The following is a 13846-nucleotide window of genomic DNA, read 5'->3' as shown; positions in this document are numbered from 1 at the left end:
GGGGAGCTGGGAGTGTTAAGCGGGGAGCTGGGAGCGTTAAGCGGGGAGCTGGGAGCGTTAAGCGGGGAGCTGGGAGTGTTAAGCGGGGAGCTGGGAGCATTAAGCGGGGAGCTGGGAGTGTTAAGCGGGGAGCTGGGAGCATTAAGCGGGGAGCTGGGAGCATTAAGCGGGGAGCTGGGAGTGTTAAGCGGGGAGCTGGGAGCATTAAGCGGGGAGCTGGGAGTGTTAAGCGGGCGGGAGCTAGGGAGCGTTAAGCGGGGAGCTGGGAGCATTAATTGGGGAGCTGGGAGCATTAAGCGGGAGCTGGGAGTGTTAAGCGGGAGCTGGGAGCATTAAGCGGGGAGCTGGGAGCATTAAGCGGGGAGCTGGGAGTGTTAAGCGGGGAGCTGGGAGCGTTAAGCGGGGAGCTGGGAGTGTTAAGCGGGGAGCTGGGAGCGTTAAGCGGGGAGCTGGGAGCATTAATTGGGGAGCTGGGAGCATTAAGCGGGGAGCTGGGAGTGTTAAGCGGGGAGCTGGGAGCATTAAGCGGGGAGCTGGGAGCATTAATTGGGGAGCTGGGAGCATTAAGCGGGGAGCTGGGAGCATTAATTGGGGAGCTGGGAGCGTTAAGCGGGGAGCTGGGAGTGTTAAGCGGGGAGCTGGGAGCATTAAGCGGGGAGCTGGGAGCATTAATTGGGGAGCTGGGAGTGTTAAGCGGGGAGCTGGGAGCATTAAGCGGGGAGCTGGGAGTGTTAAGCGGGGAGCTGGGAGTGTTAAGCGGGGAGCTGGGAGCGTTAAGCGGGGAGCTGGGAGCGTTAAGCGGGGAGCTGGGAGCGTTAAGCGGGGAGCTGGGAGCATTAAGCGGGGAGCTGGGAGCGTTAAGCGGGGAGCTGGGAGCATTAAGCGGGGAGCTGGGAGCATTAAGCGGGGAGCTGGGAGTGTTAAGCGGGGAGCTGGGAGCATTAAGCGGGGAGCTGGGAGCATTAAGCGGGGAGCTGGGAGCGTTAAGCGGGGAGCTGGGAGCATTAAGCGGGGAGCTGGGAGCATTAAGCGGGGAGCTGGGAGCATTAAGCGGGGAGCTGGGAGTGTTAAGCGGGGAGCTGGGAGTGTTAAGCGGGGAGCTGGGAGCGTTAATTGGGGAGCTGGGAGCATTAAGCGGGGAGCTGGGAGCATTAAGCGGGGAGCTGGGAGTGTTAAGCGGGGAGCTGGGAGAGTTAAGCGGGGAGCTGGGAGCGTTAATTGGGGAGCTGGGAGCATTAAGCGGGGAGCTGGGAGCATTAAGCGGGGAGCTGGGAGTGTTAAGCGGGGAGCTGGGAGCGTTAATTGGGGAGCTGGGAGTGTTAAGCGGGGAGCTGGGAGCATTAAGCGGGGAGCTGGGAGTGTTAAGCGGGGAGCTGGGAGCATTAAGCAGGGAGCTGGGAGCATTAAGCGGGGAGCTGGGAGTGTTAAGCGGGGAGCTGGGAGTGTTAAGCGGGGAGCTGGGAGCATTAAGCGGGGAGCTGGGAGTGTTAAGCGGGGAGCTGGGAGCATTAAGCGGGGAGCTGGGAGCATTAAGCGGGGAGCTGGGAGTGTTAAGCGGGGAGCTGGGAGCATTAAGCGGGGAGCTGGGAGTGTTAAGCGGGGAGCTGGGAGCATTAAGCGGGGAGCTGGGAGCATTAAGCGGGGAGCTGGGAGTGTTAAGCGGGGAGCTGGGAGCATTAAGCGGGGAGCTGGGAGCATTAAGCGGGGAGCTGGGAGCATTAAGCGGGGAGCTGGGAGTGTTAAGCGGGGAGCTGGGAGTGTTAAGCGGGGAGCTGGGAGCATTAAGCGGGGAGCTGGGAGCATTAAGCGGGGAGCTGGGAGTGTTAAGCGGGGAGCTGGGAGCATTAAGCGGGGAGCTGGGAGTGTTAAGCGGGGAGCTGGGAGCGTTAATTGGGGAGCTGGGAGTGTTAAGCGGGGAGCTGGGAGCATTAAGCGGGGAGCTGGGAGTGTTAAGCGGGGAGCTGGGAGCATTAAGCGGGGAGCTGGGAGCATTAAGCGGGGAGCTGGGAGTGTTAAGCGGGGAGCTGGGAGCATTAAGCGGGGAGCTGGGAGTGTTAAGCGGGGAGCTGGGAGCATTAAGCGGGGAGCTGGGAGCATTAAGCGGGGAGCTGGGAGTGTTAAGCGGGGAGCTGGGAGCATTAAGCGGGGAGCTGGGAGCATTAAGCGGGGAGCTGGGAGTGTTAAGCGGGGAGCTGGGAGTGTTAAGCGGGGAGCTGGGAGCATTAAGCGGGGAGCTGGGAGCATTAAGCGGGGAGCTGGGAGTGTTAAGCGGGGAGCTGGGAGCATTAAGCGGGGAGCTGGGAGCATTAAGCGGGGAGCTGGGAGTGTTAAGCGGGGAGCTGGGAGCATTAAGCGGGGAGCTGGGAGTGTTAATTGGGGAGCTGGGAGTGTTAAGCGGGGAGCTGGGAGCATTAAGCGGGGAGCTGGGAGCATTAATTGGGGAGCTGGGAGTGTTAATTGGGGAGCTGGGAGTGTTAATTGGGGAGCTGGGAGCGTTAAGCGGGGAGCTGGGAGCGTTAAGCGGGGAGCTGGGAGCGTTAAGCGGGGAGCTGGGAGCGTTAAGCGGGGAGCTGGGAGCATTAATTGGGGAGCTGGGAGCATTAATTGGGGAGCTGGGAGCGTTAAGCGGGGAGCTGGGAGCATTAATTGGGGAGCTGGGAGCGTTAATTGGGGAGCTGGGAGCATTAATTGGGGAGCTGGGAGCATTAATTGGGGAGCTGGGAGCATTAATTGGGGAGCTGGGAGTGTTAAGCGGGGAGCTGGGAGCGTTAAGCGGGGAGCTGGGAGCGTTAATTGGGGAGCTGGGAGCATTAATTGCGGAGCTGGGAGTGTTAAGCGGGGAGCTGGGAGCATTAATTGGGGAGCTGGGAGCGTTAAGCGGGGAGCTGGGAGCATTAATTGGGGAGCTGGGAGCATTAATTGGGGAGCTGGGAGCATTAAGCGGGGAGCTGGGAGCATTAATTGGGGAGCTGGGAGCATTAATTGGGGAGCTGGGAGCATTAATTGGGGAGCTGGGAGCATTAATTGGGGAGCTGGGAGCATTAATTGGGGAGCTGGGAGCATTAAGCGGGGAGCTGGGAGCATTAAGCGGGGAGCTGGGAGCATTAATTGGGGAGCTGGGAGCATTAATTGGGGAGCTGGGAGCATTAATTGGGGAGCTGGGAGCATTAATTGGGGAGCTGGGAGCATTAATTGGGGAGCTGGGAGCATTAATTGGGGAGCTGGGAGCATTAAGCGGGAGCTGGGAGCATTAATTGGGGAGCTGGGAGCATTAATTGGGAGCTGGGAGCATTAAGCGGGGAGCTGGGAGCATTAAGCGGGGAGCTGGGAGCATTAAGCGGGGAGCTGGGAGCATTAAGCGGGGAGCTGGGAGTATTAAGCGGGGAGCTGGGAGTGTTAAGCGGGGAGCTGGGAGCGTTAAGTGGGGAGCTGGGAGTATTAAGCGGGGAGCTGGGAGTATTAAGCGGGGAGCTGGGAGTGTTAAGCGGGGAGCTGGGAGCATTAAGCAGGGAGCTGGGAGCGTTAAGTGGGGAGCTGGGAGCGTTAAGTGGGGAGCTGGGAGTATTAAGCGGGGAGCTGGGAGTATTAAGCGGGGAGCTGGGAGTGTTAAGCGGGGAGCTGGGAGCGTTAAGTGGGGAGCTGGGAGCGTTAAGTGGGGAGCTGGGAGTATTAAGCGGGGAGCTGGGAGTGTTAAGCGGGGAGCTGGGAGCATTAAGCAGGGAGCTGGGAGCATTAAGCGGGGAGCTGGGAGCATTAAGCGGGGAGCTGGGAGCGTTAAGTGGGGAGCTGGGAGTATTAAGCGGGGAGCTGGGAGTATTAAGCGGGGAGCTGGGAGCATTAAGCAGGGAGCTGGGAGCATTAAGCGGGGAGCTGGGAGCATTAAGTGGGGAGCTGGGAGTATTAAGCGGGGAGCTGGGAGTATTAAGCGGGGAGCTGGGAGCATTAAGCAGGGAGCTGGGAGCATTAAGCGGGGAGCTGGGAGCATTAACTGGGGAGCTGGGAGTATTAAGCAGGGAGCTGGGAGTATTAAATGGGGAGCTGGGAGCGTTGAGCAAGAGGCTGCAAGTGGTTAGCTAGGAGGTGGGAGAGTTAAGCAGGGAGGTGGGAGCTGGAAGCGGTTAGCTGGGAGATGGGAGGTGGGAGCGGTTAGGTGGGAGGTGGAAGGCGGGTGGGATAGGAGGTGGGAGGTGGAAGCTGTGAGGTGGAAGGCGGTGAGGTGGGAGGTGTGAGGCGGACAGGTGGGAGGTGGAAGCTGGGAGGTGGGAGGTGTGAGATATAAGGTAGGAGGTGGGAGCGTGGGAGGTGGAAGCTGTGAGGTGGAAGGCGGGGAGATGGGAGGTGGAAGCTGTGAGATAGGAGGCAGGGAGGTGGGAGGTGGAAGGCGATGAGGTGGGAGGTGTGAGGTGTGAGGACTTACCTAATCCAGCTGGCATGGAGGAGGTGTGAGGTGGAAGGTGATGAGGTGGGAGGTGGGAGGCGGTGAGGTGGGAGGTGGAAGGCAGGGAGGTGTGAGGTGGAAGGCGTGAGGTAGAAGGTGGAAGCTGTGAGGTGGAAGGCGGTGAGGTGTGAGGCGTGGCAGGAGTGAGGACTTACCTAATCCAGCTGGCAAGGAGGAGATGAAGGTCTTGAGGTGCGCTACCTCCAGTGCTCGCCAGAGATGGTCGTCAGGTCGCTGACCGAGCGGGTCCAGGTTGAACCTGCCAGGAGACAGGCTCTTGACAGGGGTTAACAAGCTTTGACAGTTGATAGGGCCTTGACAGGGGGGTGACAGGCTCTTGACAGGGGCTCACAAGTCTTTGACAGAATTGACAGGGTCTTGACAGGGGGGTGACAGGCCTCTAGGCAGGAGTTAACAGGGACTGATAGGGTTGGACAGACCCTTGGCAGGGGTTGATTGGTCCTTGACGGGTTGACAGGGATTGATAAGGTTTGACAGGTCCTTGACACGGGCTGACAGTCCCTAGACAGCACCTTGCCAGAGAGAAGACAGGGATCGATAGGGTTTGGATAGCCCTTGAGAGAAACACGCCCTTGGCAGGGCTTGAAAGGGATTGATAGGGTTTGACAGGCCCTTGACAGGTGTTGAGAGGCCCTTGACAGGTGTTGAGAGGCCCTTGACAGGGGTTGAAAGGGATTCATAGGTTTTCATAAGGAGTTGAGAGTGGTTCATAAGGATTGAGAGGGGCTGACAGGGTGTTGATGGGGGTTGACAGGGGTTGAAAAGGGCATTGGCAGGCTCTTGACAGTGGGTAACATGGTATTCAAAGGATAGGGGTTGACAGTGGCAGGGTTTGACAGGGATTTGACAGGGGTTTGACTGGAAGTTAAAACGGTTGAGGTTTAACCTAAGTGGAAACAGAAAGTCGACCAAGAGGCAACATAAACTCTGGACTGCAACAGAAAAGAACCAGGTGGTAATAGAAGGGATTCAAAGGGGTAACAGTATAGACCAAAGAGTAACAGACTACACCCATGGGTAACAGAAAAGACCAAAAAGGAATGGAAAAGGTCCTAGGAGTAACAGAATACACTCATGGTAACAGAAAACACCAAAAAGGAATGGAATTGGTCCTAAGAGTAACAGAATACACCGATGGGTAGCAGAAAACACCAAAAAGGAATGGAAAAGGTCCTAAAAGTAACAGAATACACTCATAGGTAACAGAAAAGATCAATTAGGAATGGAAAAGGCCCTAAGAGTAACAGAATACACTCATGGGTTAGAAAAAAGATCAAAAATGAATGGAAAAGGACCTAAGTGTAACAGAATACACTCATGGGTAACAGAAAAGATCAAAAAGGAATGGAAAAGGCCCTAAAAGTAACAGAATACACTCATGGGTATCAGAAAAGATAAAAAAGGAATGGAAAAAAGCCTAAGAGTAAAGGAATACACTCATGGGTAAAAGAAAAGATCAAAAAGAAATGGAAAAGGCACTACGAGTAACAGAATACACCCATGGGTAACAGAAAATATAAAAAAGGAATGGAAAAGGCCCTAAGATTAACAGAAAACATTTATGGGTAACAGAAAAGATGAAAAAGGAATGGAAAAGACCTTAAGAGTAATAGAATACACCAATGGGTAACGGAAAAGATAAAAAAAGGAATGGAAAAGGCTCTAGGAGTAACAGAATACACTCATGTTTAACAGAAAAGATCAAAAAGGAATGGAAAGGGGCCTATGAGTAAGATAACACACAAAAATGACCAAAAAGGAATAGAAAAGACCCTAAGAGTAAGAGAATACACCCATGGGCAAAAGGAACAATCAAAAAGGAATAGAAAAGACCCTAAGGGTAAGAGAATACACCCATGGGTAACAGATAAGACCAAAAAAGGAATAAAAAATACCCTAAGAGTTACAGAATGCACCCTTGTGTAACAGAAAAGACAAAAAAGGAATGAAAAAGACCTTAAGAGTAACTGAATACACCCATGGGCAACAGGAAAAATTAGAAAGGAATGGAAAAGACCCTAAGAGTAACAGAATACACCCATGGGTAACATAGGAGATCAAAAAGGAATGGAAAAGGCCCTAAGAGTAACAGAATACACCCATGGGTGACAGAAAAGATCAAACTGGAAATGAAAAGGCCCTAAGAGTAACAGAATACACTCATGGGTAAGAGACAAGATCAAAAAGGAATGGAAAAGGCCCTAAGAGTAACAGAATACACTAATGGGAAAAAGAAAAGATCAAAAAGGAATGGGAAAGACCCTAAGAGTAACAGAATACACCCATGGGTAACAAAAAAGATCAAAAAGGAATGGAAGAGACCCTAAGAGTAACAGAATACACCCATTGGTAATAGAAAAGATAAAAAAGAAATGGAAAAGGCCTTAAGAGTAAAAAAATACACCCATATGTTACAAAAAAGATCAAAAAGGAATGAAAAAGGCCCTAAAAGTAAGAGAATACACTCATGGGTAACATAAAAGATCAAAAAGGAATGGAAAAGGCACTAAGAATAACAGAATACACCCATGGGCAACAAAAAACAGCAAAAAGGAATGGAAAAGGCCCTAAGAGTAACAGAATACACCTATGGGTAACAGAAAAGATCAAAAAGGAATGGAAAAAGCCTTAAGAGTAACATAATGCAGCCATGGGTAACAGAAAAGACAAAAAGGAATGGAATAGACCTGAAAAATAACAAAATACACCCATGGGTAACAATAAAGACCAAAAAGGAATGAAAAAGATCCTAAGAATAACAGAATACACCCAAGGGCAACAGAAAAGATAAAAAAGGAATGGAAAAGATCCTAAGAGTAACAGAATACACCCAGGGGAAAATAAAAATCAAAAAGGAATGAAAAAAACACTAAGAGTAACAAAATAAACCCATGGGTAACAGAAAAGATCAAAAAGGAATGGAAAAGGCCCTGAGAGTAACAGAATACCACCCATGGGTAACAGAAAAGATCAAAAAGGAAAGGAAAAGGTCCTAAGAGTAACGGAATACATTCATGGGTAACAAAAAAGATAAAAAAAGAATGGAAGAGGCCCTAAGAGTAACATTATACACCCATGGGTAACACAAAAGACCATAAAAGAATGGAAAAGGCCCTAAGAGTAAGAGAATACAACCATGGGTAAAAGAAAAGATCAAAAAAGGAATGGAAAAGGCCCTAAGAGTAACTTAATACACCCATGAGTAACAGAAAAGATAAAAAAGGAATGAAAAAGGCCCTAAAAGTAATAGAATACACCCATGGGTAACGGAAAAGATCAAAAAGGAATGAAAAAGGTCCTAAGAGTAACGGATTACACTCATGGGCAACAAAGGCAATCAAAAAAGAATGGAAAAGGCCCTAAGAGTAACATTATACACCCATGGGCAACGAAAAATAACAAAAAGGAATGGAAAAGGCCCTAAGAGTAACAGAATACACCCATGGGTAACAGAAAATATCAAAAAGAAATGGAAAAAGCCTTAAGAGTAACAGAATACAGGCATGGGTAGCAGAAAAGATCAAAAAGGAATGGAATAGACCGTAAAAGTAACAGAATACACCCAGGGGTAACACTAAAGACCAAAAAGGAATGGAAAAGACCCGAAGAATAACAGAATACACCCAAGGGCAACAGAAAAGATAATAAAGAATGGAAAAACCCCAAGAGTAACAGAATACACCCATGGGTAACATAAAAATCAAAAAGGAATGGAAAAACAACTAAGAGTAACAAAATAAACCCATGGGTAACAGAAAAGATCAAAAAGGAATGAAAAAGGCCCTAAGAGTAACAGAACACACCCATGGGAAACAGAAAAGATCAAAAAGGAATGGAAAAGGTCCTAAGAGTAACAGAATACACCCATGGGTAACGGAAAATATCAAAAAAGAATGGAAAAGGCCCTAAGAGTAACAGAATACACCCAGGAGTAACAGAAAAGATAAATAAAGAATGGAAAAGGCCCTAAGAGTAACAAGATAAACCAATGGGTAACAGAAAAGATGAAAAAGGAATGGAAAAGGCCCTAAGAGTAACAGAATACACCCAGGGGTAAGAGAAAAGATCAAAAAGGAATGGAAAAGGTCCTAAGAGTAACAGAATACACCCACGGGTAACAGAAAAGATAAAAAAAAATGGAAAAGACCCTACAATTAATAGAATAGACCCATGGGTAACTGAAAAGATCAAAAAGGAATGGAAAAGACCCTAAAAGTAACAGAATACACCTAGGGGTAACAGAAAAGATCAAAAAGGAATGGGAAAGGCCCTAAGGGTAACAGAATACAGCCATGGGTAACGGAAAAGATCAAAAAGGAATGGAAAAGGACTGAAGAGTAACAGAATACACACTTGGGTAACAGAAAAGACCAAAAAGGAATAAAAAAGGCCCTAAGAGTAACAGAGTACACCAATGGGTAACAGAAAAGACCAAAAAAGAATAGAAAAGACCCTAAGAGTAAAGGAATACACCCATGGGTGACAAAAAAGACCAAAAAGAAATGGAAAAGACCCTAAGAGTAACAGAATACACCCAGGAGCAAAAGAAAAGATCAAAAAGGAATGGAAAAGACTCTAAGAGTAACAGTATACACCCATGGGTAAAAGACAAGATCAAAAAGGAATGGAAAAGGCCCTGAAAGTAACAAAATACACCCATGGGTAACAGAAAAGATCAAAAAGAATGCAAAAGGTCCTAAGAGTAACAGAATACATCAATGGGTAACAGAAAAGATGAAAAAAATGGAAAAGGCCCTAAGAGCAACAGAATACACCCATGGGTAACAGAAAAGATCAAAAAGGAATGGAAAAGACCCTACCAATAACAGAATGCACCCAGGGGTAACAGAAAAGATAAAAAAGGAATGGGAAAGGCCCTAAGGGTAACCGAATACACCCATGGGTAACAGAGAAAATCAAAAAGGAATGGAAAAGGCCCTAAGAGTAATATAACACACACTTGGATAACAGAAAAGACCAAAAAAGAATAAAAAAGGCCCTAAGGGTAACTGACTACACCAATGGGTAACAGAAAGGACCAAAAAGGAATAGAAATGACCCAAAGAGTAAAAGAATACACCCATGGGTAACAAAAAAGACCAGAAAGGAATGGAAAAGACCCTAAGATTAACAGAATACACTAACGGGGCAACAGAAAAGATCAAAAAGGAATGGAAAAGACTCAGAACAAGAGTAACGGTATACACCCATGGGTAAAAGAAAAGATCAAAAAGGAATGAAAAAGGCCCTAAGAGTAACAAAATACACCCAAGAATAACAGGAAAGATCAAAAAGGAATGGAAAAGGCCCTAAGAGTAACAGAAAAGACCAAAAAGGAATGTATACGACTCTAAGAGTAACAAAATAGAAAACATGGGTAACAGAAGAGATCAAAAAGGAATGGAAAAGGCCTTAAGGGTAACAGAATACACCCATGGGCAACAGTAAAGACCATAAAGGAATGGAAAAGACCCTAAGAGTAATATAATACACCCAAAGGGTAACAAAAAGACCAAAAAGGAATGGAAAAGACCCTAAGAGTAACAGAATACACCCTTAGGTAACAGAAAAGACCAAAAATAAATAGAAAAGGCCCTAGGCCCTAGGAGTAACAAAATATACCCATGGGTAACAAAAAAGGCCAAAAGTAATGGAAAAGGCCCTAAGATTAAAACATTATACCCATGGGTAACAGAAAAGATAAAGAAGGAATGGAAAAGGCCCTAAGAGAAAAAGAATATACCCTTGGGTATCAGAAAAGATAAAAAAGAAATAGAAAAGGCCGTAAGATTAACGGAATACATAATGGGTAACAGAAAAGATAAAAAATGAAAGGAAAAGGCCCTAAGAATGAAAGAATACACCCAAGGGTAACAGAAAAGATCAAAAACGAATGGAGAAGACCCTAAGAATTACAGAATACACCCATGGGTAACACAAAACATAAAAATGGGCCCTATGAGTAACAGAATGCACCCCTGGGTAACAGAAAAGATCAAAAAGGAATGGAAACAGCCCTACAAGTAACAGATTATACCCTTGGGTAACTGAAAAGACCAAAAAGGAATAGAAAAGACCCTAAGAGTAGCAGAATACACCCATGGGCAACAGAAAAAAACAAAAAGGAAAAGACCCTAAAAGTAACAGAATACACCCATGAGTAACAGAAAACACCAAAAAGGAATGGAAAAGACCTTATGAGTAACAGAATACAATCATGGATAACAAAACAGACTAAAAAGGAATGGAAAAGATGCTAAGAGTAACAAAACACACCCACTGGTAACAGAAACGAACAAAAAGGAAAAAAACACCTTAAGATTACAAGAATAAACCCATGGGTAACAGAAAAGACCAAAAAAGGAATGGAAAACACCCTAAGAATAACAAAATACACCAGTGGGTAAAAGAAAAGATCAAAAAGGAGAATAAAAGACCCTACGAGTAAGAGAATAAACACACGGGTAGCAGAAAAGACCAAAATGGAATAGAAAAGAATCTATGAGTAACAGAATACACTCACAGGTAGCAGAAAAGATAAAAAGATTGGAAAAGGCCCTAAGAGTAACATAATACAGCCATGGATAATACAAAAGACCAAAAAAGGAATGGAAGAGACCCTAAAAGTAACAGATAACACCCATGGGTAACATAAAAGATAAATAAGGAATGGAAAAGGCACTAAGAGTAACAAATTACACCCATGGGTAACAGAAAAGATAAAAAAGGAATGGAAAAGGCACTACAAAAGGAATGGAAAAGGAACTAAGAGTGGCAGAATACACCCATGGGTAACAGAAGAGACCAAAAAGGAATAGAAAATGCCCTAAGAATAACAGAATGCACCCATGGGTAACAGAAAGACCAAAAAGGTATAGAAAAGATCCTAAGAGTAACAAACCACACCCATGGGTAACAGAAAAGACCAAAATGGAATACAAAAGACCCGAAGAGAAACAAAATACACCAATGAGTAACAGAAAAGACCAAAAATTAATAGAAAAGACCCTAAGAGTAACAGAATACACCCATGGTAACAGAAATGATAAAAAAGGAATGGGAAATGCCCTAAGAGTAACAATAAACCCATTGGCAGCAGAAAAGATAAAAAAGAAACGGAAAAGGCCTTACGAGTGACAGAATACACCCATGGGTAACAGAAAAGATCAAAAAGGAATGAAAAAGGCCCTGAAAGTAACAAAATACACCCTTGGGTAACAGAAAAGATCAAAAAGGAATGGAAAAGGGCTTTAGAATAAATGAATACACCCATGGGCAACAAAAAACAACAAAAAGGAATGGGAAAGGCCCTAAGAGTAACAGAATACACCGATTGGTAACAGAAAAGATAAAAAAGAAATGGAAAAGGCCTTAAGAGTAACAGAATACACCCATGGGTAACAGAAGAGATCAAAAAGAATTGAAAAAAGCCATAAAAGTAACAGAATACACCCATGGGTAACAAAAAGATCATAATGGAATGGAAAAGTCCCTAAGAATAACAGAATATGACCATTGGTAACAGAAAAGATAAAAAGGAAATGGAAAAGGCCTTAAGAGTAACAGAATACACCCATGGGTAACAGAAAAGATCAAAAAGAATTGAAAAAAGCCATAAAAGTAACAGAATACACCCATGGGCAAAAAAAAAAAAAAAAAATGGAAAAGACCCTAAGAGTAACTGAATACACATATGGGTAACAGAAAACATCAAAAAAGGAATGGAAAAAGCTTTAAGAGTAACAGAATACACCTATGGGTAACAGAAAAGATAAAAAGGGCTGGAAAAAGCCTTAAGAGTAACAAAATGCAGGAATGGGTAACAGAAAAGATAAAAAACAAACGGAAAAGGCCTTAAAAGTGACAAAATACACCCATGGGCAACAGAAAGGAATGGAATGGAATGGAAAAGGCCCTAAGAGTAACAGAATACACCTATGGGTAACAGAAAAGATCAAAAAGGAATGGGAAAAGCCTTACGAGTAACAGAATACAGCCATGAGTAACAGAAAAGACAAAAAAGGAGTGGAATAGACCCGAAAAGTAAGAAAATACACCCATGGGTAACAATAAAGACCAAAAAGGAATGAAAAAGACCCTAAAAATAAAAGAATACACCCCAGAGCAACAGAAAAGATAATAATAGGAATGGAAAAGACCCTAAGAGTAACAGAATACACCCATGGGTAACATAAAAATAAAAAAAAATGAAAAAAGCACCGAGTAACAAAATGGGTAACAGAAAAGATCAAAAAGGAATGGAAAAGGCTCTAAGAGTAACAGACTACACCCATGGGTAACAGAAAAGATCAAAAAGGAATGAAAAAGGTCCTAAGAGTAAGGGAATACACTCATGGGTAATAAAAAAGATCAAAAAAGAATGGAAGAGGCCCTAAGAGTAACATTATACACCCATGGGTAACACAAAAGACCATAAAGGAATGGAAAAAGCCCTAAAAGTAAGAGAATACACCCATGGGTAAAAGTAAAGATCATAAAGGAATGGAAAAGGCCCTAAGAGTAAGAGAATACACCCATGGGTAAAAAAAAGATCAAAAAGGAATGGAAAAGGCCCTAAGAGAAACAGAATACACCCATGGGTAACAGAAAAGATCAAAAATGAATGGAAAAGGCCCTAAGAGCAACAGACTACACCCATGGGTAACAGAAAAGATCAAAAAGGAATGAAAAAGGTCCTAAGAGTAACGGAATACACTCATGGGTATCAAAAAAGATCAAAAAAGAATGAAATAGGCCCTAAGAGTAACATTGTACACCCATGGGTAACACAAAAGACCATAAAGGAATGAAAAAGGTCCTAAGAGTAACGGAATACACTCATGGGTAACAAAAAAGATCAAAAAAGAACGGAAAAGGCCCTAAGAATAACATTATACACCAAGCGACAACAAAAAGGACTGGAAAAGTTCCTAAGAGTAACAGAATACACCCAGAGGTAACAGAAAACATAAAAAAGGATTGGAAAAATCCTTAAGAGTAACAGAATACACCCATGGGTAACAAAAAAGACCAAAAAGAAATGGAAAAGACCATAAGAATAACAGAATACACCCAAGGGCAACAGAAAAGACAATAAAAGAATGGAAAAGACCCCAAGAGTAACAGAATACATCCATGGGTAACACAAAAATCAAAAAGGAATGGAAAAAGCACTAAGAGTAACAAAATAAACCCATGGGTGACAGAAAAGATTAAAAAGGAATGGAAAAGGCCCTAAGAGTAACAGAATATGCCCATGGGTAACAGAAAAGATCAAAAAGGAATGGAAAAGGTCCTAAGAGTGACAGAATACACCCATGGGTAACAGAAAGATGAAAAAAGAATGGAAAAGGCCCTAAGAGTAACAGAATACACCAATGGGTAACA

At 45.1% G+C, this 13846-nt stretch overlaps 1 protein-coding gene across 1 annotated transcript in view; it reads right to left on the bottom strand.

The window, feature by feature from the left end:
- Positions 1-13846, bottom strand: part of Sur (Sulfonylurea receptor) — a 218284-nt gene that overhangs the window by 5906 nt on the left and 198532 nt on the right. The window contains 1 exon segment of the mRNA XM_071662189.1: positions 4594-4697. Within this exon segment, the coding sequence (XP_071518290.1) occupies positions 4594-4697 (104 nt within the window).

This window comes from Panulirus ornatus, chromosome 5 (assembly GCF_036320965.1).
Source record: "Panulirus ornatus isolate Po-2019 chromosome 5, ASM3632096v1, whole genome shotgun sequence".
NCBI lineage: Eukaryota > Metazoa > Arthropoda > Malacostraca > Decapoda > Palinuridae > Panulirus > Panulirus ornatus.
This window is presented reverse-complemented; position numbering and strand designations above follow the sequence as displayed.